At 44.2% G+C, this 21,656-nt stretch overlaps 1 protein-coding gene across 45 annotated transcripts in view; it reads left to right on the top strand.

Annotated features, from left to right (window-relative positions):
- The window catches only part of LOC132910034 (microtubule-actin cross-linking factor 1, isoforms 1/2/3/4), a 52,163-nt gene that overhangs the window by 24,286 nt on the left and 6,221 nt on the right, over positions 1 to 21,656 (top strand). For 21 of the 45 annotated variants that reach the window (XM_060965425.1, XM_060965415.1, XM_060965410.1 and 18 more), the window contains 20 exons: positions 1,959 to 2,238; positions 2,575 to 3,025; positions 3,113 to 3,370; positions 3,446 to 4,019; positions 4,138 to 4,161; positions 4,317 to 4,787; positions 4,860 to 6,065; positions 6,157 to 6,240; positions 7,333 to 7,554; positions 9,112 to 11,882; positions 12,139 to 12,150; positions 12,938 to 15,065; positions 15,154 to 15,401; positions 16,197 to 16,271; positions 16,627 to 16,798; positions 16,877 to 16,994; positions 17,071 to 17,300; positions 17,374 to 17,491; positions 18,840 to 18,902; positions 20,423 to 20,574. In XM_060965425.1, the coding sequence (XP_060821408.1) occupies positions 1,959 to 2,238; positions 2,575 to 3,025; positions 3,113 to 3,370; positions 3,446 to 4,019; positions 4,138 to 4,161; positions 4,317 to 4,787; positions 4,860 to 6,065; positions 6,157 to 6,240; positions 7,333 to 7,554; positions 9,112 to 11,882; positions 12,139 to 12,150; positions 12,938 to 15,065; positions 15,154 to 15,401; positions 16,197 to 16,271; positions 16,627 to 16,798; positions 16,877 to 16,994; positions 17,071 to 17,300; positions 17,374 to 17,491; positions 18,840 to 18,902; positions 20,423 to 20,574 (9,657 nt within the window). Of the gene's footprint in view, positions 1 to 72; positions 1,049 to 1,384; positions 1,612 to 1,958; positions 2,239 to 2,574; positions 3,026 to 3,112; positions 3,371 to 3,445; positions 4,020 to 4,137; positions 4,162 to 4,316; positions 4,788 to 4,859; positions 6,066 to 6,156; positions 6,241 to 7,332; positions 7,555 to 9,111; positions 11,883 to 12,138; positions 12,151 to 12,937; positions 15,066 to 15,153; positions 15,402 to 16,196; positions 16,272 to 16,626; positions 16,799 to 16,876; positions 16,995 to 17,070; positions 17,301 to 17,373; positions 17,492 to 18,839; positions 18,903 to 20,422; positions 20,575 to 21,656 lie in introns of those variants that run through there. The other 24 variants (XM_060965431.1, XM_060965420.1, XM_060965429.1 and 21 more) reach the window with 10 other exon arrangements.

The following is a 21,656-nucleotide window of genomic DNA, read 5'->3' as shown; positions in this document are numbered from 1 at the left end:
GCCTCGAACGGTAGACACGTGTCGCGGTTAGGGACGCGCGACGATTCGCGTCGCGAAACCTTACCGGTGAAACGTGCGAGCGGACGGGCGAACGAACGAACGAGCGCGTAAAGAAGCACGAAAAGAACTCGAAGTGGGGATCGGTCTCGATGAGCTACCTGTAGTGCGCGGCAGTCTGTTCGCGATACGCGCGGTGATGGCCGTACCTGCCGTCGAGTGTCTTCTCCGATAACTAACTAATTCTTCCAGCGTTATCATTCCCTCTCCTGTTCGCACTTTCCCCTTCCATCACTTGGAGGATTTCTCTATCATTCTCCCCGCCAACAGGGTATCGTATTTTATTTGTCCTGATCTACGTTGACATTGTCTTCTGGTCCAGTGAACACAGTTCCCCGCTCGAGGCGGTTTCTCCAAGAGTAGGCACGATCGCTCCCCCACTTTCAAGAAGCGTTGGTGCTAAAAACGAATCGCAATTCGGTGCAGCTACTCGATGCGCTCTCAGACGATCGCGAGTCGTTCGTTCCGTTCGAATCGCACACGTATCAGTCGCTTCAGTCTTTTTTGAACTGACCATCGAGAAGATACGTATCGGTCGCGTATTCGCGAATCGATAACTGTTTTTCGAGTCGTGTCGAGTATCTAACTCGGGCTAACGGTGATAGACGGACAGCCGACTTTCGATAATCGGCTTTCACGAGCCGCGGCGCGCGGCATAAGCTTGGAGAGACCGAGACGCCGGATAAGGCTACGAATAGTAGCCGTACGTGCCTTGCCTCTATTCCTGGAGGTCGATGTTAGTTTCTTGGAGCAACTCGGTCCTTTCGACGGCCGCCAGAAGAGAGACGAGGGACCCGCGTTGATACAATTTCGTACCGATACACGATGTCGATATATCGGTTTAGCAAAGGTGGCAGACTGTTCGTGCAAGGCACCAGAGAGGATGACGCTCGCGAGAACGTCGCCTCGCCTGCTCCGTCTACTGCGACGCCCGTCACTGATGACTTAAGAGCGATTTATACCAAGAGAAGACTCTCGACCGAGGTTCTAGGTAGGAACTCCGACAAAACGGCAAGTTCGACGAGTAACCTGGCTACGAGTTTCGAGGCTCGAATACTTTGATAAGATATTTCCTCGTTAGTTGATCGTGATCGACTCTTTTAAGGGTCTAGAAGTCACGGCACGATCAGCTTAGATGGTGCTAAGTTGGAACGTAGCCAAGCTCGGAGTCGATCGTGACGTGATTTCGAATCAACCGGTTGATCACGAGCACGAGGAGGCCTCTGAATCTCGTTTGAACATCGCCGGTTAGTCGGAGCTTCGTTGGAATATTTTCGTGCGGGGTTCAGTGTGTTTATGTAGCGAAACTGATAACGCTACGATTTAGGATCGTCGATCGAGTCAACGAAAACTTCGAGACGCGGCGAAAACGGCACGAAACGTATCGTGACCCGGATCGTACGTAAAACGACCACATTGACACGGGGCGAGGAAAGATGCGTGGCCGAGGATCTGACGAAACGTGCCACCTCGGGCTACTTGCAGGAGACCGCTGCTTCCTCCTCCTCCTTCTCTTTGAGTCGACAGGCTTCGCCAAAGCCGAAAACCGTCCGGGTAAGCGTAATCTTGGCAATTTTGCTTCGCGTTCGCGATGCGAGACTCTTCATTTTAATTTCGCGTTTTCGCGTAACGCATTGCAAGGACAGGCTCGTCGTCGTCGTTCGTCCCTAGGTTCGCGCTTCTTTTCACGTTTAGTGGCAACAGGGTGTAGTAGAAGGGCAGGACGAACATTACGGGGTTCGAATCGTGCGATTGAACGTCGAAGGGCGAACCAAGCGGAAGCGACATCGAGGTCGATGCACGACACCAGAATTAGATCTAAACGAAAATAAACCTGATATACTCTCGTGAATATACAAGCATCGTTTGTTGACGAACTATGACCTTTTCTTTTTCTCTAGATATCCGATATTGTAGTGGGTCAGGAATCGAACGTGACTGCCCGTGAAGCTCTTCTGAGATGGGCCAGACGATCGACGGCGCGTTATCCTGGAGTGCGCGTTACGGACTTTACCGGATCGTGGAGGGATGGGCTAGCTTTCAGCGCATTAATCCATCGAAACAGACCAGATCTGGTCGATTGGAAAGGTGCTCGTGCTAGTCAACCACGAGAGCGGCTCGATCGGGTCTTCTACGTCGCGGAGCGCGAGTATGGCGTTACGAGGCTTCTCGATCCTGAAGGTAAAGATCCACATTTTAGATCCTATTTTAGACGTTCAATAAGCAGATTTTTCCTTTTTGGCGAGTTTTCTCTCATTCCACTTTATACATGCGTTTTCTCCCCAACGTTCTCTTTTTTCCTATGTTTTCTCCTATGGCCGTGAATGCTCGAGGCCTTCACCGATGTCTACCACCGCTTCCGGTCGACGCTCGAACCGTGACGTTCTCTTTTACCCTCTGCTTTTTCCCTTTTGCACGATAAGACGGCCAAGCGGTTCTTTTTGGAAAGGAGAGCAAGAGAAGCGTAAAGATTCACGTGATATGCAAGTGCTTTATGTTTTGTATTTCGTATTACAGATGTGGACACTCCTGAACCGGATGAGAAGTCCTTGATAACGTACATCTCTTCGCTCTACGACGTGTTCCCGGAGCCGCCAACGATTCACCCGTTGTACGATGCCGAGGACCAGAGGCGCTCGGAGGAATATAGAGAGCTAGCTAGTTCCCTCCACATGTGGATCCGCGAAAAGATGTGCCTGATGCAGGAACGTGTCTTCCCGCCGACCTTAATAGAAATGAAAAATTTGGCGGCCGGCAGCACGAAATTCAAGAATGAGGAAGTACCGCCCAGATACAGAGACAAGCAACGACTTTCTTACATCTTCAGGGATTTGCAAAAGTACTTCGAAGCGGTCGGTGAGGTGGACATTGAACCTCACTTACGTATCGAGGTTATTGAAGAAAATTGGAATAGATTGATGATGCTGCATCAGGAAAGAGAACAGGCGATAATCGACGAAATTAAACGGTAAGATCTATCCCTTCCTTAAGTAGCGAGATTATTCGCATCAACGATTCGTTTCGTTCCAAGTTCGAGCTTGTATCTGTTTCTCAGACTCGAACGACTGCAACGACTAGCAGAGAAAGTGCACAGAGAGATGAAGGCGACCGACAATCGATTGGAGGAGCTCGAGAGACGAGTGGAGGACGAAGCCAGACGTCTCGATCGACTTCATCCTCTGGAAGCGAAACATGCGGTGGATCTTTTGGAACAGGATATTCGTAACACCGAGGTCCAGATCCAAAATATTTTTCCAGACGTGCATACACTTACCGAGGGGCGATACAGTCAGGCGGCCGAACTTCGCAAAAGGTAGCTCTCTCGATATCATTTTCTGTTTCCTCCATATTCGTTTACAGAAAAGTCACAGACTTATCCGTGTTACAGAGTTCAGAAGCTACATCAACGGTGGGTCGCCCTGCGATCTCTTCTTCATAAACGTTTGGTACAGCCGCTGTCGGCCGTATCTTTCCCGGTAGAAGAACGCGTCGTTACGAAACACCGTACTACCGTCCATGAAACCCGATTGGTCGACACCAATCCACATTTCCGTGCGTTACACGACTGCATCGACTGGTGTAAGGCGAAGATCAAACAGCTCCAGGATGCAGACTATGGCTCCGATTTACCTAGCGTGCAGAACGAACTGGAGGTTCACCAAAGGGAACACAAGAATATCGAGCAGTTCCATCCTAAAGTGGAGAGATGTGTGCAGGCTAAGAGCCACTTTCACGCCGAGGAACTGACATTGTATAGCCAACATCTAACTGTTCTTCAAAAACTTCACACTGAATTATTGGCGGCCTCGAATAAGAGACTTTCCGATTTGGACACTCTACATGACTTTATACAATCGGCGACTAATGAACTAGTTTGGCTGAGTTCTAAGGAGGAGACGGAGGTGACACGCGATTGGAGTGACAAGAATTTGAATGTGCAAAGTATCGAGCAGTATTACGAGGTAATTTATGTTTTAATGTTTTTTTTGCGATTATATGATAATTATATACTAGCATCCTGAATTAATTGGCCATCAAATCTAATATAGAAGTCATTGATACTTTTTTTTGTCCTGCAAGCGTACGTTTGGATCTGGTATAGAGGTAACGAAGAATATAATTTAAAGTGATCATGGTGTATGATAATCTGCATGATGGACGAATTTATAAATATTTACACGCATCCGAAGACGCGTAGATTGTAATCCATCTATGAATTCATAATGTATACATAAAATTAAATTGTCGATTTTTTACAGTCCCTTATGAGTGACCTAGAGAAGCGGGAGATTCAATTCTCCGCGGTGCAAGATCGAGGCGAAGCTCTGGTCCTTCAACATCATCCCGCCGCGAAAACCATCGAAGCTTACATGTCCGCTATGCAGAGTCAATGGACCTGGCTTCTTCAATTAACTCTTTGTCTAGAAGTCCATCTGAAACACGCAGCACAGAGTCAACAATTTTTCCGGGATGTTCAACAGGCTGAACAGTGGATCTCGAAGAGAGATGAATCACTCAACACCATTTATTCCCAATCAGAATTCTCCTTGGACGAGGGTGAACGTTTATTGAAGGGTATGCAAGAACTACGCGAAGAATTGAATAGTTACGGCGATCATGTGCAGAAACTGGTTGATCAAGCGAAGGACGTGGTTCCTATGAAGCAACGTCGACAGCCCGTGACACGACCTATGCAAGTTACATGTGTCTGCAGCTACAAACAAGTTAATGTAAGTAAAATGACCATTATGTCGTTCATTAGATTAATTCATTACTTTAACGTGTAAATTGCTTGGTTTCAGATGTCGATTGAGAAGGGCGAACAATGTACGTTATACGACAACTCTGGTAGGATAAAATGGCGCGTAAAGAATCAAGAGGGCGTCGAGTCCCCTGTTCCAGGCGTCTGCTTTGCTCTTCAGCCACCTGACAAGGATGCTCTCGATGCTGCAGAAAGATTGCGACGACAATATGACCGAAGTGTTGGATTATGGCAACGGAAACAGCTTCGATTACGACAAAACATGATTTTCGCGACCATCAAAGTGGTCAAAGGCTGGGATCTACCGCAGTTCTTGGCTATGGGCCAGGATCAGAGAACTGCTATCAGAAAAGCCTTAAACGAGGATGCTGAGAAATTGCTGTCCGAGGGCGACCCTGCTGATCCACAATTGAGGCGACTGAAGCGAGAAACGGCCGAAGTGAACAAATTGTTTGATGAACTAGAGAAACGTGCCAGAGCGGAGGAAGAGTCAAAGAACGCGGGACGTATTTTCAACGAACAGATTTCTGCCATTCAAGAAGCATTAGACGAAGCAGAGAGAGTTCTGAACACTCGCATAGCTGCGCCATTGCCGAGAGACATCGACAGCTTAGAACATCTGGTTCTGCAACACAAAGATTTTGAACAAACTCTCAAACGTCAAACGCCAGATCTAGATAAAGTTCAACAAACTTTCCGTGGTATTACTTTGAAGACTCCAGCCATGAGAAACAAGCTCGACGCTGTTACCACCAAATGGACAAATATTTGGAACTCAAGCAATCTGTACATCGAGCGGCTAAAGTGTGTTGAGATCGTGCTTTCTAGTCTTGAGGAGAACACAACCTCGGTATCCGAATTGGAAGTGAAATTGGCGTCGTTTGACGAGCTGCCACCGGATCTGAAGGGATTACAGAATGTACTAGAAGATCTGATGGTGCTTCAAAATGCCATCTCTCAACAGCAAACTGCAATGGATAAACTGAACGAAGATACGCAGAACGCAAGACACGTTGTTGAAAAGTCGAGACCAAGTCATCGTGGCTCTCATTCTGATATGGATCGCTTAGACGATGAAGTGAACAAACTAAACTCCAGATGGACCAATCTATGTGCTCAGTTGGTTGAAAGAGTTCGCAGCGCGGAAGCAGCCTATGGCCTAGCTCAACAGTTAGAACATGCCTACCGTAACGAGGTCGACTTCATTGACGAATCGTACGAAAAACTCGAAGTGGAGAATGCGAAGGTAACGTATAAGGATTCTGATGAATCGCACTCGATTATTCCCGGCCTGTATATTTTATACACGCTTTCTTTTACGTCCTGTTTCCCTTTAGAATCTATTGAACAAGGTGGTAGAACGAGCGCCGGCGATCGAAGCAGTAAATGTGACAGGCAGTCGATTGATTCGCGAAGGAAAGGTAAGATGACAAGCGACATGATTGCGAATGGATATATTCGCAACCCCTAGGTAGGCTTTGCTAGTATTAGGTAGCCTTTAGGTAGCCTGTTAGCTTACGGTATGAAAGCTTGCGTGAATGGGATATTGTGTGAGTCCTTTTGTACGTGTTAGTCTTCTCTAGAAGAACACGTTGCGCGATTGTCTCGCGTCGCGATCCCACGTTGCGCTCTCCTTTCGATTACCTTCTTTATCCGTCCCGACGACTGCTACATGAAGCTACATGTATTGCTCTACATAAAAATGTGTTTACCGTCGTGGAGCCTCGATCATCGGGACATCTGTCACGAGCTGTCATCAAACTGCAAATCATTAGGAGAAGCGACCGCTATTGTCGTCATTGTCGACTGTATGCTTACTAGATAAACTGTAAATCGCAGCCCAGTGTTAATTACAACCTGTTCATGACGACGAACAGACATTTCGAGATCTCAGTTATTTTCAGGGATTAATAAAGTCGCAAGCCTATATTTCTCTTGCTTTTGTTTCACTAAAAATTGCTTTAATTTCCTTTCCGCTATAGACGCCGTAAATACTATTACAGGCTTAGCTGATGATAACGTGCTAATGACAAAATATACTTTGCTTTTGGTGGCTTTGCGAGTGCGAATGGGAAGCGATCGTTTCTTCATCGAATCAGAAATTTTAGTCTTTATTTTAGTCTTCGCTTTGAGTATATTTGCACTCAAGTTCGAACATTCTACGCTCAGATTCAAATGTTTCCTGTTCCGTGTCGTTCCTCACTTTGTGCACCTTTCCTTCATTAGCAATTGTTCATGTTACATGACATCTCGTAAATTTTCTACAGTATGCAAAGTAGAAGAAGGTAATTTCGTTGTGCTTAATTCACGATCCTTGAGGTATGCCTATCTTCATAGTACGTAGCTTTTTCAAATTCTTATATACATTTCTTGCATATGGTCAGCTTGCTTTAAGGTCCCGTAAGATATGATGGTAGTAGGAGTAGCTAAGGGAATAGAAAGGGAATAGAGAGACGCACATGCGATAATCTAATTCTATGCACTAACCGTAACGGGCTAACCAAAACCCTTAGATCTACGGACAAAGGCTTCGAGCGTTCACGGAACAGCTGGAAGATATCTGCCCGTCTTTGGATGCTTCGGTGAAAAAACCGCGACGAGAGTTCGTCTCAACGGTTGACGACGTCGCTCGTGATCTAGATACTCTGAACAAGAGGTACACCACGCTCGTGGATCTTCTTCAGGAACGGGTTACACAGCTGGCAGCGCAACAAACCGAGGAGACATCTCAACAGGTAAGATATTTCCTCTCTTTCTGTCCTTGCTTCCTGCGCGTTCATGTCATCGGAAGATTGATTAACATTCCACATTCTATATCTTGTCTTATACGCCTTGCAAATTACGCGATTTTCCCAGAAATGTATTTACGGAAATGGCGCCATTTATAATCGTTTAGCCTTCAACGCGTCATTAAACGCTCCAATTACATAGGATAATGCAATCTGTAGATAACATTTTAATGTTTATCACGCTTCGTCAAGCAACTGAAATGCGAAAGGTTAAGATAAGAAATAGAATAACAATTCGACTATGTATGATATTTATGGTCGTTATTCCTGCGTGTGATGATGAACAAATATTCAATCTGGAACGAATTACACGCGCCTCGCGGCCGTAGTTAGATCATGGTAAAGTCCTTGCCAGGGGGCATTCACGACCCGCAAAATGCTAATTGCTCGACCGTCTTAATTGTCAACTTGCACAAAATTGGCTGTGACCGAGTCTTCGTCCTTCTCCAATACTCTCAAGTCCGCCTACGAGTGGCACTCACGCATAACAAACTGGTTCTCAAATGGAATAATACGCAACCAGTGACAAACATTCATCCTTCCCGCCGCTTCCGCGTGGGATCGATACACGAGCGTATATTACCGCGAGGCGCGATAATTTTCCTTGCACAAATGGTGCTAATCAACATTCGTTTATTACACTATCGCGATGATGAGACGTTTCAAATTGTTGATGGTTGTATGTTTTCAACCGGGTCTGTCATTTTTCATTTTAATCCACCATCGTACTTAATCCACTATGCTAATTGCTAACCTTTAAGGAAAACTGGGACGCTCGACAATCGTGATGATTGGAGTTGCGATGGAAACAGAGAAGGGAATACAAAGCTTTTTCTCCACATCATGTATATGAAATCGATCGAATTATATGCACGATATTCGTCGATTACACGATGCTTTAATCTTACTCCGATTTTATGAAGGTTGATATCAAGTTAGCATAGAGTTGTGTGCATGGAGTAATTAGGACGAATTAGCATGAGACAAGAGTCAAAAGACGTGTGTCATTAACCGCAAATGTATGCTTCTCCACTTGTAAAGAGCAATCGGTCGCGTTTCTAAAAAAAGAATTTGACTTTTTCACGCTCGGGTGTCTCGTTTTGCGAGTTTACGAGACGATCGGCGTTTTGCCAACTCAAAACAGTTGACTCAATCGCTCGGAGGTAATCGCGCCAATTAAACCTTCGTTTCGAATCGTTCCGTTGTCCTTTTGTGTAACAATATTCTGCGAAAGTCCTCCTCCGAGAGCGACCTACAGCTCTTGACACACGACACAGTTTCTAAACGAGCGATACGTGTGTCAAATTTTTAAATCTGCTATGACGATAGATCTACTCGATGAGGACGATCGTGCCGTTTGACAGAAGTGTGGCGCCATAATTAAAGAGAGAAAGATATAATAGGAAGAGAGGATGCATTTCGTCCGGGATCGGCTAGTGGATTCGTCAGTAAGGCTACCTAGCAGGCCTCGGACGAAACACGATCTTCATTTTTTCTGAAAAGTTCCAGGAGGCTCTGGAGGGTCTTCAGAAATGGCTGACGGACACAGAGGAAATGGTATCCAACCAGAAATCACCATCATCGGATTACAACGTAGTCAAGGCGCAATTACAAGAGCAAAAATTCCTGAAGAAGATGCTAATGGACCAGCAAAACTCAATGTCCTCCTCGTACAATATGGGCCAAGAAGTGGCGGCTGAGGCGGAGCCTAAGGAACGGAAGAAGATCGAGAAACAACTGAAAGATTTGATGGCAAGATTTGATAATCTTACGGAAAGTGCTGCTAAGAGAATGGAAGCACTTGAACAAGCGATGGGAGTAGCGAAACAGTTCCAGGATAAACTGATACCACTTCAAACTTGGCTGGACAAGACCGAAAAACGCGTAAGAGATATGGAGTTGGTTCCAACGGACGAGGAAAAAATCCAGCAACGCGTTACCGAACACGATGGCCTTCACGAGGATATTCTGTCAAAGAAACCTGAATTCAGTGAACTTACAGAGGTTGCTAGTCAACTAATGTCTCTGGTAGGCGAAGATGAAGCCGCTGCTTTGGCTGACAAACTTCAGGATGCGGCTGATAGATACGCTGCATTGGTCGAACGATCGGAATCTCTTGGTAACTTGCTTCAACGTTCGAGACAGGGTTTACGTCATCTGGTACTCAGTTATCAAGAACTTCAGGCTTGGATGGAGGGTATGGAAATCAGATTGTCGAAATACAGAGTGCTGGCAGTGCATACGGAGAAGCTTCTTCAACAAATGGAAGACCTAGCTGACTTGACCGAAGAGGTTTCGACTCGACAGACAGAAGTAGACAGTACCACCGATACTGGATTGGAATTAATGAAACACATATCGAGCGACGAGGCGCTTCAATTGAAAGATAAACTCGATTCTTTGCAACGGCGATTTAATGATTTGGTTAGTCGAGGTTCCGACTTGCTGAAGCACGCGCAAGAGTCTCTTCCATTGGTGCAACAATTCCATGATAATCATAATCGTTTAATGGATTGGATGCAAGCTGCAGAATCGGCTCTGCAATCAGCCGAACCTCGCGAAGATGAAATTATTAGATTAGAAATGGAGATATCGGAATATAGACCAGTTCTAGACAAGATCAACGCCGTTGGACCGCAGTTGTCTCAGTTATCTCCGGGTGAAGGGGCAGCGACTATCGAAGCTCTAGTCACCAGAGACAACAGGAGATTCGCCGCCATTGCCGAGCAGATTCAACGAAAGGCTGAGAGGCTTCAGCTGAGTAAGCAACGTTCGCTGGAAGTGATCGGTGATATTGACGATTTACTAGAATGGTTCCATGAAGTGGATAATCAATTAAGGGAAGCAGAACCACCAAGCAGCGAACCGGAAATCATCAGGGTACAATTGAAGGAGCATAAAGCCTTGAACGACGACATATCCAGTCAGAAAGGACGTGTTAGGGATGTGATATCCACAGCAAAGAAGGTGATCCGTGAAAATGGTCAATACGAGGACAAATCTACGATCAGAGAAAATATGGAGGACTTACGAGAAACCATGGAAATTGTTTCCGGTCTTTCAATGGATAGACTCGGTGCTTTGGAACAAGCTTTGCCATTGGCTGAACATTTACGCGACACTCACATTGATTTAGTCAGCTGGTTAGAAGAGGCTGAACAACAAGTCGCAATGCTTCCTATGCCTGCGTTAAGACCCGATCTAATAGCCGCCCAACAGGACAAGAACGAGTTCCTCGTGCAGAGCATCAACGAACACAAACCTTTGGTCGAGAAGTTGAACAAAACTGGTGAAGCATTGTTGAAGCTGTGCAACGAAGAAGAAGGTATCAAAATACAGGACATATTGGAAGCAGACACCACTCGATATGCAGCCCTCAGAGCAGAACTTCGTGGTCGACAGCAGACTCTCGAACAGGCACTTCAGGAATCTTCTCAGTTCTCCGACAAGCTGGAAGGAATGCTGCGTGCTCTCTCATCAACTGCCGATCAAGTAAATGGCGCCGAACCGATCAGCGCTCATCCTGGTCGGTTAAGAGATCAGATGGAAGAGAATTCCGCTCTGGTCGACGAATTGGCTCAAAGATCCGAGGCCTATGCGGCTGTGAGGAGGGCCGCCGATGACGTGATCAGCAAGGCAGGTAACAGAGCTGATCCAGCCGTAAAGGACATCAAACGGAAGCTGGACAAATTGAACAAACTATGGAGCGACGTGCAAAAGTCGACGACCGACAGAGGTCAAACGTTAGACGAAGCTTTGGCGATCGCCGAAAAATTCTGGTCCGAGTTGAATGGCGTGATGTCTACTCTGCGAGAGCTTCAGGATGCTCTTGCTGGTCAGGCGCCACCAGCAGCTCAACCTGCTGCCATCCAACAGCAACAGGTTGCCTTGCAGGAGATTAGGCACGAAATCGACCAAACGAAACCAGATGTCGAGCAAGTACGAGCTTCTGGTCACGAGTTGATGGGTCTTTGTGGTGAGCCAGACAAACCAGATGTTAGAAAGCATATCGAAGATTTGGATCAAGCCTGGGATAATGTGACTGCCCTATATGCCAGAAGAGAGGAAAATCTGATCGATGCTATGGAGAAAGCCATGGAGTTCCACGAGACCTTGCAAAATCTTCTGGAGTTCCTACAAGAAGCCGAGGACAAGTTCTCCAGTATGGGACTGCTAGGAAGCGATATCGACGAAGTTAAAAAACAGATCAAACAATTGGCCAATTTCAAAGCCGAAGTAGATCCTCACATGGTCAAGGTCGAAGCTCTAAACAGGTAACAAAATACGATTCTTTTCTTTTTGATTTCCCCTTTGCGATTTGTTGAATTCATGCGTGATCTCAAGGAAAAATCTATTTCGCGAGATCCCCCACGAACATTTGTTCCGCATAGATTTACTCTAGTAATCTATTTATGATACCCCGCCGTGCGATTTTCCATTTGTACGATAACGCAAGAAAGCCTCTCTACGTATAAGCAGCGAGATTCTAATCCAACTTTTGTTTTTCCGCGCCGGTTCCTGAACGCATAGGAGTCTGATAAGGCAAGTCAACCTCTCTCTGTGTTGTAGCAGTAGTTAGAGCATGGCTTACAATCTTTTTATATATATATATATATATATTATACCTCGATTACACCTTCGAGTATGTAATAGATCCAGGTTACCCAAATGGCCCCGCCCCTTAGCCCTTTTAATCTCATAATTCCATAACATTATCGTAATACCCCAACTGAGGTCGGATGATTGGAATCCTTAACTGTCCCTGTTGGTTGGAGTTCGAACAGTCGACGAACGTATCTTGCCTGCATGTCTGCCTTGGCTGTTGCCTGGCTCGTGACGTGCCTGTTCTACTTACACATACCATATCGTAGGTATTTGCCCGTGGACTCGACGGAGGAATGAGTCGCGGATTTCCTTTCAGATGATACTACGGGGTAACTCTATTGACGACTTCCGGGTTAAATAAATATTCTAGATAAGACAATTTGTGTAATACGTTTATTATGTGATTTTAATGATGCCATACGATATTAAAGGCTTTCAAGGCAATGTATCACATATTTATTGTAATCGAATAACATGAAGGGAAAAAGAACTTGATGACGTCAAAAGAGTAATTCCTTACAATAATATTATATCGCTCCTTTCCTGTAGAATTCGTCGACCCTGTGTTCATTATGACTAAACATCGATTCTAAACGTACGAGTTTAAACAAAGGTCGGCATCCTTGATAAGCATTCCTATGGTGTATGCTTTCTCACATTGACGCGTACAGTTTTCGATCAACGATCTACGTAAATCACGCAAGTTTTCCTCGTACAATTTCAGACAAGCTGCCGAACTGACAGAGAGAACGTCCTCGGAACAAGCTGCAGCCATCAAAGAACCGCTTGGTGCCGTTAACAGACGGTGGGACGGACTGCTTCGAGGCCTCGTGGAGAGGCAAAGGCTCTTGGAGAACGCGTTACTACGTCTAGGACAATTCCAGCATGCTCTAGACGAATTGCTGGTATGGATCGAGAAGACGGACGACACTTTGGACAACTTGAAGGCCGTGGCCGGTGATCCTCAAGTGATCGAAGTGGAATTAGCTAAACTGAAAGTACTTGTAAATGATATTCAAGCCCATCAGACCAGCGTGGACACTCTGAACGACGCTGGAAGACAGTTAATAGAGGATGGAAAGGGAACAGCCGAAGCTTCGACGACTGCTGAGAAATTGGGTACTTTGAATCGTCGTTGGCGCGATTTGTTGCAACGTGCTGCTGATCGTCAACGAGAATTGGAAGATGCGCTTAGAGAAGCGCAAACCTTTACGGCGGAGATACAGGACCTTTTGTCTTGGCTGGGTGATGTGGACAACACTATAGTAGCTTCAAAACCTGTTGGAGGATTGCCGGAAACAGCTTCAGAACAGTTAGAACGCTTTATGGAAGTGTACAACGAATTGGAACAAAATCGTTTGAAAGTTGAATCGGTTCTTCAACAAGGACAAGCGTACTTGAAGCGTGCTGATTCTACTAGTGCCGGTGGTCTGAATCACAACTTGAGGACTTTGAAACAACGATGGGATAATGTGACTGCTCGCGCAAGTGATAAAAAGATCAAGCTCGAGATCGCTCTGAAAGAGGCTACAGAGTTCCACGATGCACTTCAATCGTTTGTCGATTGGTTAACCAACGCGGAGAAGATTCTGACGAATCTGAAACCTGTGTCGAGGGTAATGGAAACTATCCTCGGACAGATAGAGGAACACAAAGCGTTTCAGAAGGACGTTGGAGTTCATCGTGAGACTATGCTGAACCTCGATAAGAAGGGCACGCATTTGAAATACTTTTCACAGAAACAGGACGTGATTCTAATCAAAAACTTGTTGATAAGTGTGCAACACAGATGGGAAAGAGTAGTTTCGAAGTCTGCAGAGAGAACCAGGGCTCTTGATCACGGATACAAAGAGGCCAGAGAATTCCACGATGCTTGGTCCAATATAATGAACTGGCTCGACGAAACGGAGAAAACTTTGGACGAGGTTGCCAGTGATGGCGCCCTTGGAGGAAATGATCCAGAGAAGATCAAGGCCAGACTGAATAAGCATCGTGAATTGCAGAAAGCTCTCAGCGCCAAACAGGGTACCTATGACGCAACTATGAAAAATGGAAAATCATTAAAAGACAAAGCGCCTAAAAGTGATGAATTTGCTTTGAAAGAACTTTTGAATGAGTTGAAGAACAAGTGGACCACTGTTTGTGGTAAGTGCGTGGATAGACAGAGGAAGCTCGAGGAAGCATTGTTGTTCTCGGGACAATTCAAGGACGCTATTCAGGCGTTGCTGGAATGGCTTAGTAAGTCTGAGAAGCAGCTGGCAGACACCGGTCCACTTTATGGCGACCTTGACACTGTAATGAATTTGGTTGAACAACATAAGACCTTCGAGAAGGATCTCGAATCCAGAGTCTCTCAGATGGAATCCGTAATCAAAACGGGTCGCGAGCTTCTTGCTAAGGCGACGCCTGATGATGCATCTGCTATAGGATCACAGCTTGCTGAAATAAATAATCTTTGGGACACGGTAACCAAGTTGTCCTCTGACAAGACTGAACGACTCCAAGAAGCCCTCAGAGAGGCTGAACGCCTTCACAAGGCAGTTCACGTACTTCTGGAGTGGCTGAGCGATGCTGAAATGAAGCTGAGATTTGCTGGACAGTTGCCGGAAGATGAACAGGAGAGCAGGAATCAGTTGATGGAACACGAAAAGTTCTTGCGTGAATTAAGCACCAAGGAAATTGAAAAAGATCAAACTTTGGAGCTGGCTCACGTGATTCTTGCAAAGGCACACCCTGATGGAGCTTTGGTTATCAAACATTGGATCACGATTATTCAATCCAGATGGGAAGAGGTTTCCACCTGGGCCCAACAAAGGAATCAAAGATTGGAGAATCATATGCGAGGACTTCAGGTATTAATCTTTTTATTGACGCTTGGAATATCTATTGATTTCTTTTATAAATTTGTGAACTTTATTTATTGTTTTCTTCATTCTTCAGGACCTCGACAATCTTCTGGAAGAACTACTGTCATGGTTAGAAGGTTTGGAGAACACTCTCAACGCTCTTGAAGCTGAGCCTCTACCAGACGATAAAGCTACTTTAGAAATGCTGATTGTGGATCACAGAGAATTTATGGAGAACACCAGTCGAAGACAGAACGAAGTTGACCGCGTCTGTAAAGCCAGACAGATCAAATCTGCGAAAGATACGATGAAGATAACGAAGGCTAAGTCACCTGCCCCAACGTACGTTTATGTTCCTTTTTATTTATCTTTTGTCTTTGGTCCCAATTTTTTTTTTAGTGAGTTCAAATGTCAAGATCGCCGAAAATCGCGCTCGTCAAAATGCATCGTTTATTTGAGGTAGAGAAAGTAAACGAGATTCGCCTATGTGCTTCTCGATATTGATTTAAGTAACTGAAACGTTTTTTGTTCGTTTTCGTTTGCGCTTTGTCCTTTGGAAATTACACTTGCCCGTGCATGTGTTGCGTCTGATACTCTACTCTTCCAGTTATATTTATTTTTTTCTTTTTTTTTGTTTTTTTTTTTACTTTTCTCTTTGTCTACGTAAACGATTTTTGATAATGATTAAGTACGGACGTCTACGAGGACAGCTGGTGGTTTCGACAGAAAGGTGCGTTCACGAATAAAACGGGTTGTCAAGGTCTCTGATCGGTTTATTTCGAAGTAGCAGCATGGTATGTAATAGAGTACTTCTGAGTCTGAAAAAACGAGTACGGACACTCGAAGCGCATCCAAGGCGTTCACTTTACACGTACGGAGAATAGGCCGCTCTATCTATAAACATTACTGTCAAATGAATATTAAATATTTTTTCTTTTATGCACAAGTAATACTTGAATAGCATTTTATGTGGCCTATTCTCCTTTTTCCATTCCCTTTTCCTTCGTTTGCTCGTCTCACAAGGAAACTCGACGATCGATCATTGACATGGGTTTGAGCGATCGGTGCACGAAAACGCGAGTTCTGCCAGTATTGGGTAGAGAAATGTCAAGTGATGTGACGCATGTTCCTGTTTAGCCGAGCCAGCCCAGGCCGTGAGAGAACGCCCGATTCGTTGCCGCACATCGGCCCACGGTTCCCACCCAAAGGAAGGTTCGTCACACCTACCGTTACTTCAATTCTTCCTAATCATCCGTGCTTTGCTTTAAACCCCTAACACACTTTTCCATTTATCTTTCTATTTATCTTTTGCAGTTTAATCGATCGCGTCGGTCGTGTCATGGATGAACAATTCTCCTTCATAGATTATTTCATTTCTTTTCTTTCCTTCTCCATCTTCTCTTATTTGTGCTTTTTTTATCTGCTAAGTTTTGAATAATCATTGTGGAGGTCGTTTCTGGTGATTTACATATTTTATCGTTTATCAGCTTCCTTTGCCTTACATGCTTTGTTTATTTAATTCACGATGAGGAGCGGAGGTATTGACGTAATTTTTTTGTCCATATAGCAAAGGTGCCGAACCGGAGTTCCGTAGTCCGAGAGTAAAACTGCTGTGGGACAGGTGGAGACACGTTTGGATGTTGGCGTGGGAACGTCAACGTCGTTTACAGGATAAGTATAATTATATCCAAGAACTGGACCGTGTCGCAAACTTCAGCTGGGAGGATTGGCGCAAGAGAGTGAGTATACAAGAAAGAATCATTAATATTGGCTCGTCTTTCGTTTGTAATCCGACCACTAAAATTGTCCCATTACAGTTCCTGAAATTCATGAACCACAAAAAGTCCAGATTAACAGATCTCTTCAGGAAAATGGATAAGAATAACGACGGACTGATTCCACGCGAGGACTTCATTCAAGGAATCATGAACACTAGTGAGTTCCTTTTTTTAACTTGTTAAATTTTTTTAATGACAAAATATAACATCATGAGTATGATTTATTCGCAAAGAATTCGAGACTTCACGGTTAGAAATGGGAGCGGTCGCAGATTTGTTCGATCGCCACGGTGAAGGATTGATAGATTGGAAGGAATTCATCGCGGCTCTAAGACCAGACTGGGAGGAACGCAGAACGTATAACGACACTGACAAGATTCACGATGAAGTAAAACGATTGGTGATGCTTTGTACTTGTCGCCAGAAATTCCGTGTATTTCAAGTTGGCGAAGGAAAATATAGGGTATATATTCGAAATTAATTTCTACTTTACGATTGGGGAGATTTTGTAATTCGAAAATATATCTGATTTTTAGTTTGGAGACAGTCAGAAGTTGCGGTTGGTACGGATTCTACGATCGACCGTGATGGTACGAGTCGGTGGTGGATGGGTAGCATTGGACGAATTTCTATTAAAAAATGATCCTTGCCGCGGTAAGTGTTTCTTTCATTTAATCTGTCTGTTTTTCTTTTTCTCTACTCCGTTACCGCCGAATTATGCCGTCGGAATCGATGAGTACGGACTTTTTCCTGGTCTAATTTTGAATGGTTTTCTTAACAAAACAACGAGTCTTTACAAACTTTCCTTCGACCGTTCCGTTTAGCCCCTACCAATCTTTGAACGCGAAACAAATAGATCGGATCTTAATTAAAAAAAAACTTCACTATTTCCTTATCCTTCATCCTCATCCAAAAGAGGCAGCTAAACGTGTTTATGTTTTTTTACCAACTAAACAGACGTATGGGATTTAATTGTTTGTCCTTCTGTTTGAGATACGTTTATTAACGTTATATGCTTCTTACCTTGAGTTTTATTGTTTCTGTTTTTTTTTTTTTTTTTTTTTTTATAAGGGTACTAAAATTGTAAAATTGAAAAAAAAATCGAACTCAATTACTTTCCGCTGCCTCGGGAATAAATATTTGCTTGTATACGCGTTCATTGACAAAAAAAAAAAGGAAAAAAAAAAAAAACAGATCATGTAACATTTGTATCTTAAAAAAGTATTTCATTCATCAAATTGTCTCACTAACGAACCCCCTCATCGATTCTTCCCGCGCGATCATTCTCATTTCTCTCCATTGTGTCGCATTTTTGTTGATGCTATGTATTCACCTACATTTAGTATACGTGTACGATCTCAGCTCCTGAGGTACAAAGTGTGAGCGTGACTAATCATTAATCGATTCTACGCGAGTTTTTTAACACCGTGTATATGAGCAGAAGAAGAAAGCGTGTGCTCGTTATGTACGACCTCCGCTTCGCGTAATATCTACCTGCGTACTCGCTAGATTTTCATTTCACCTTAATCACTAATCACCACGAACGAATCTTCGTTCCACGAATTGCTTCAATATTCAGTTTTATCTTCTTTTTATCGTTACAAGTTCTGGCCGATTCTGTTGCATTCAGTTTTGCAGAACAAGTTCGTGGAACTCGATCGTTCAGTTGACTAGCAAGTTGACTAAAGCGATTATAATGTATCTTGATACTTTAGGCGATTCATATTTCTTGTCACTTGTACGTAACTAATGTCATCCTCTGCCAGTCCCTCTGATCTCCGATCTTAACGAACAAAATAACAACATTCTACCTTGTTCCATCGAATCATTTCATTTTTTATTGCGCACTATTTTATCGACGTACTTCCCCGATCTCATTACGTATACATTTTTTAATTACGCATTCAGTTCATTCAGTATTGCATGCCTTCGTCTACTTTACATTAAAAAAGACAAAGAAACGGACCAACTAAAGTCCTCAAATCGTAATTAACTCGTTAAGTTTTTCTAATGCCGATACCGGACCCTAACAAACCGGAACAACATGAGGGTTGGTGTCCGCTCGGTGAGGATCTTTTTATATGGGAATAATTTCAATTCGTGGTCCATACGTTACATTTTTTCAAAAAAAAAATATTCTTTTCTCATATTTCTTTTTACGTTCTATAAAACAGAAAGAAGGACATCTTCAAAAATGTATTTTGCGATCGTACTGGCCACGAAATGAACATCCTGCATGGTACGTGTTTTGTACGTGTACATAAGTTTGCTTTTTCGCAACGAGTTCAAGTTTTGTTGTGTACTTTAGTTTCTTTTCATGTTTGTTTGTCGAGCAGAAGACTTCGTGTGTGTGTGTGTGTGTTTGTGTGTAAGTAAAGTGGCATGCAACGCGGAATTCTGATTTTGAATCGTTCTAACGGAGAATCATAAACCGTGTTCGCGTAGATCTCGCGTTTACTTTGTCAAGATAGAACCGTCTTACCTTTCTCAAGATAGAACCGTCTTACCTTTCTCAGCCATCTTCCTCTTCCATTACATACCGAAATAATAAAATCCGTTTCTTCATAGCCGTATTCACGTTTCTTTTCTTTTTTGCTCGACAAGGGTTCCGTGTATATCGAGATATCTCATTTATCACTTACTATCGTCGTCGTCAAAAGTCAGCTAATCTTATTTACCCGGTTTCTAATTAGATTTTAGTCGAAGACAGATTGAATTTGACTACCTGCGTACGCTCTGAAATTAATTAAGTAGTTGACTTCCGACGTCGACACGATTCGCATGGCATACCATCAATTTTCTAATAGCATAATTAACTGGGAATTATACTTAAATAATGGGGAATCATAATTAAATCCATACGAAATCAGAACGGTTAACGTTTCAAAAATATTCCTCGAGTCTTATCATGATCAACACGATATCCGTCTGACTTTTATCCTTAATTATCATTCGAACCTTTCACAATTATCGTCGGACGAATATTCTATAATACACTGTATTTTGTTTCTTTTTTGTTCTACCGTACACTCGCACATGAACATACCGCGTGCGCCGCTATCATTGCCTTTTAACTGACACTACCGCCGCTACTATCGCTACTACTATCTACTCTCGCTATTACCGCTACAACAACCTATACATTCTCTACTCTGTTACTCTCAACTCCAACTTTCTCTGTGCACGACACCTCAAACACCTCGCAACGATCAAAAAAACTCGACCAAATCGGCTCTTTAATCTGTCGCTATTGATAACGCGCATGATTACTCGATAACGCCGCTGTAACTACGCCCCTACCTACGTATATCTGATCGCTTTACGTATTCTGTATATCTTTGATCGCTCTGATTTATACTATGTTTCCTCTATTATTTCTCGTCTACCCGTTAATTATCTGCTCTATATATTGTTACCTCTTTCTACGCTCGTTTTATCGTCTCTCTCTCTCTCTCTCTCTCTTTCTCTCTTTGTAAAAAAAATACTATTTTCTGTACTCTGGCCCCGCGCTCCCTTTCTCGACACCCTGCGATACATATCCCGTAACGCCTTCCTTCTAACTTGCGTGCACGCAACACACTGTAGCCAAGGGAAGAACGAATATCGAGCTGCGAGAACAATTCATATTGGCGGATGGCGTCAGCCAGACAATGACGGCGTTCAGATCGAAACCGAGCCCAACCTCGACGCTGCAGCGTACGCCAATCTCATCCGCGAATGCCGGACCCATCACCAAGGTAACGTGTGTGTATCATCATTCTCTCGTATCCTCGATCGATCCTTTAGGTCGCGATCGTCGAGTTTCCAAACTCATTCGAAAGTCATGCATTTCGTTTGAATTTCGCAATTTGACGAATTTCGATATCATGGTCCGGGATCGATCTGGGAAACCTTATGGCCTCCTTTGCGTAGATATGCGAGACCTGGCACACACGTGCCGAGGCAACTAATCTTTTTGTGTTGACAATCTCCTTATGTGAACGTATAAATCCTACTTTCAACGTAGGTTGCTACCTTGTTACTTGTTTATCGCCACTTGTGCATTCAAATTCGCAGTAACTGCGTAAACGAGGCCTAAACATTTGTATATCTCTTTCATGTCATCGAGTCGCGTGCTCGAGTCTGCCCGTTTGAGGGTGGTTTGAGAAAATGTATGCAACCTGGACCGCTGGATCGTTCGTTGATCCGTTCAGCCGCCCAAAAGCCGATCGATGCTCCACGGTGAATGATGTTGTCGGAGTTTCCTTAGTTCGATATCGATCGCAACGATCGCACGCATCGTAGATCCCTCTTCCTCATGTCGTCTCTCTATCTCTTGACTTATCTCGGCTTTACTCCGATCATCTTTCTCTCTGGTCTATATACGCCTAAGCTCGATCGACGATCTCGCTGTGATTTAGGTAAGTATTATATCACTGACCCGAGGAAATCAGGGACTATGTTTTTCTTTCCAATCCTCTGGACTCGTTCTTTTTTATCCTCGCATGTGAGCATGTCAGCTTTCGAAATGGTAGCAATCGTCGCACCTACAGCTACCTTAGCTCAGCCAATTGCACCTCGAGGTAATTGCTTTCAGCCATTCCTGTCCTTCATTCGGCTCAACTCCGAGCTCCTTTTTGGTTTTCAGCCCATCAAGTCCCCGAAAATATCTCCCGGCCCTAGCCACACTGATACGCCCTCGAAATCGGGATCCAACGGGTCGTGCAGTGAATCGGGACGATCCTTGGCGCTTCATTCCGCCGAGGGAATACAGAGAGTACCTCACCTCAGGAGATGCGATTTCACGAGATTCTATCACTCTTTTCTTTTTTCTTTTTTT

This window comes from Bombus pascuorum, chromosome 8, assembly GCF_905332965.1.
Source record: "Bombus pascuorum chromosome 8, iyBomPasc1.1, whole genome shotgun sequence".
In the NCBI taxonomy this organism is placed as follows: domain Eukaryota; kingdom Metazoa; phylum Arthropoda; class Insecta; order Hymenoptera; family Apidae; genus Bombus; species Bombus pascuorum.
This window is presented reverse-complemented; position numbering and strand designations above follow the sequence as displayed.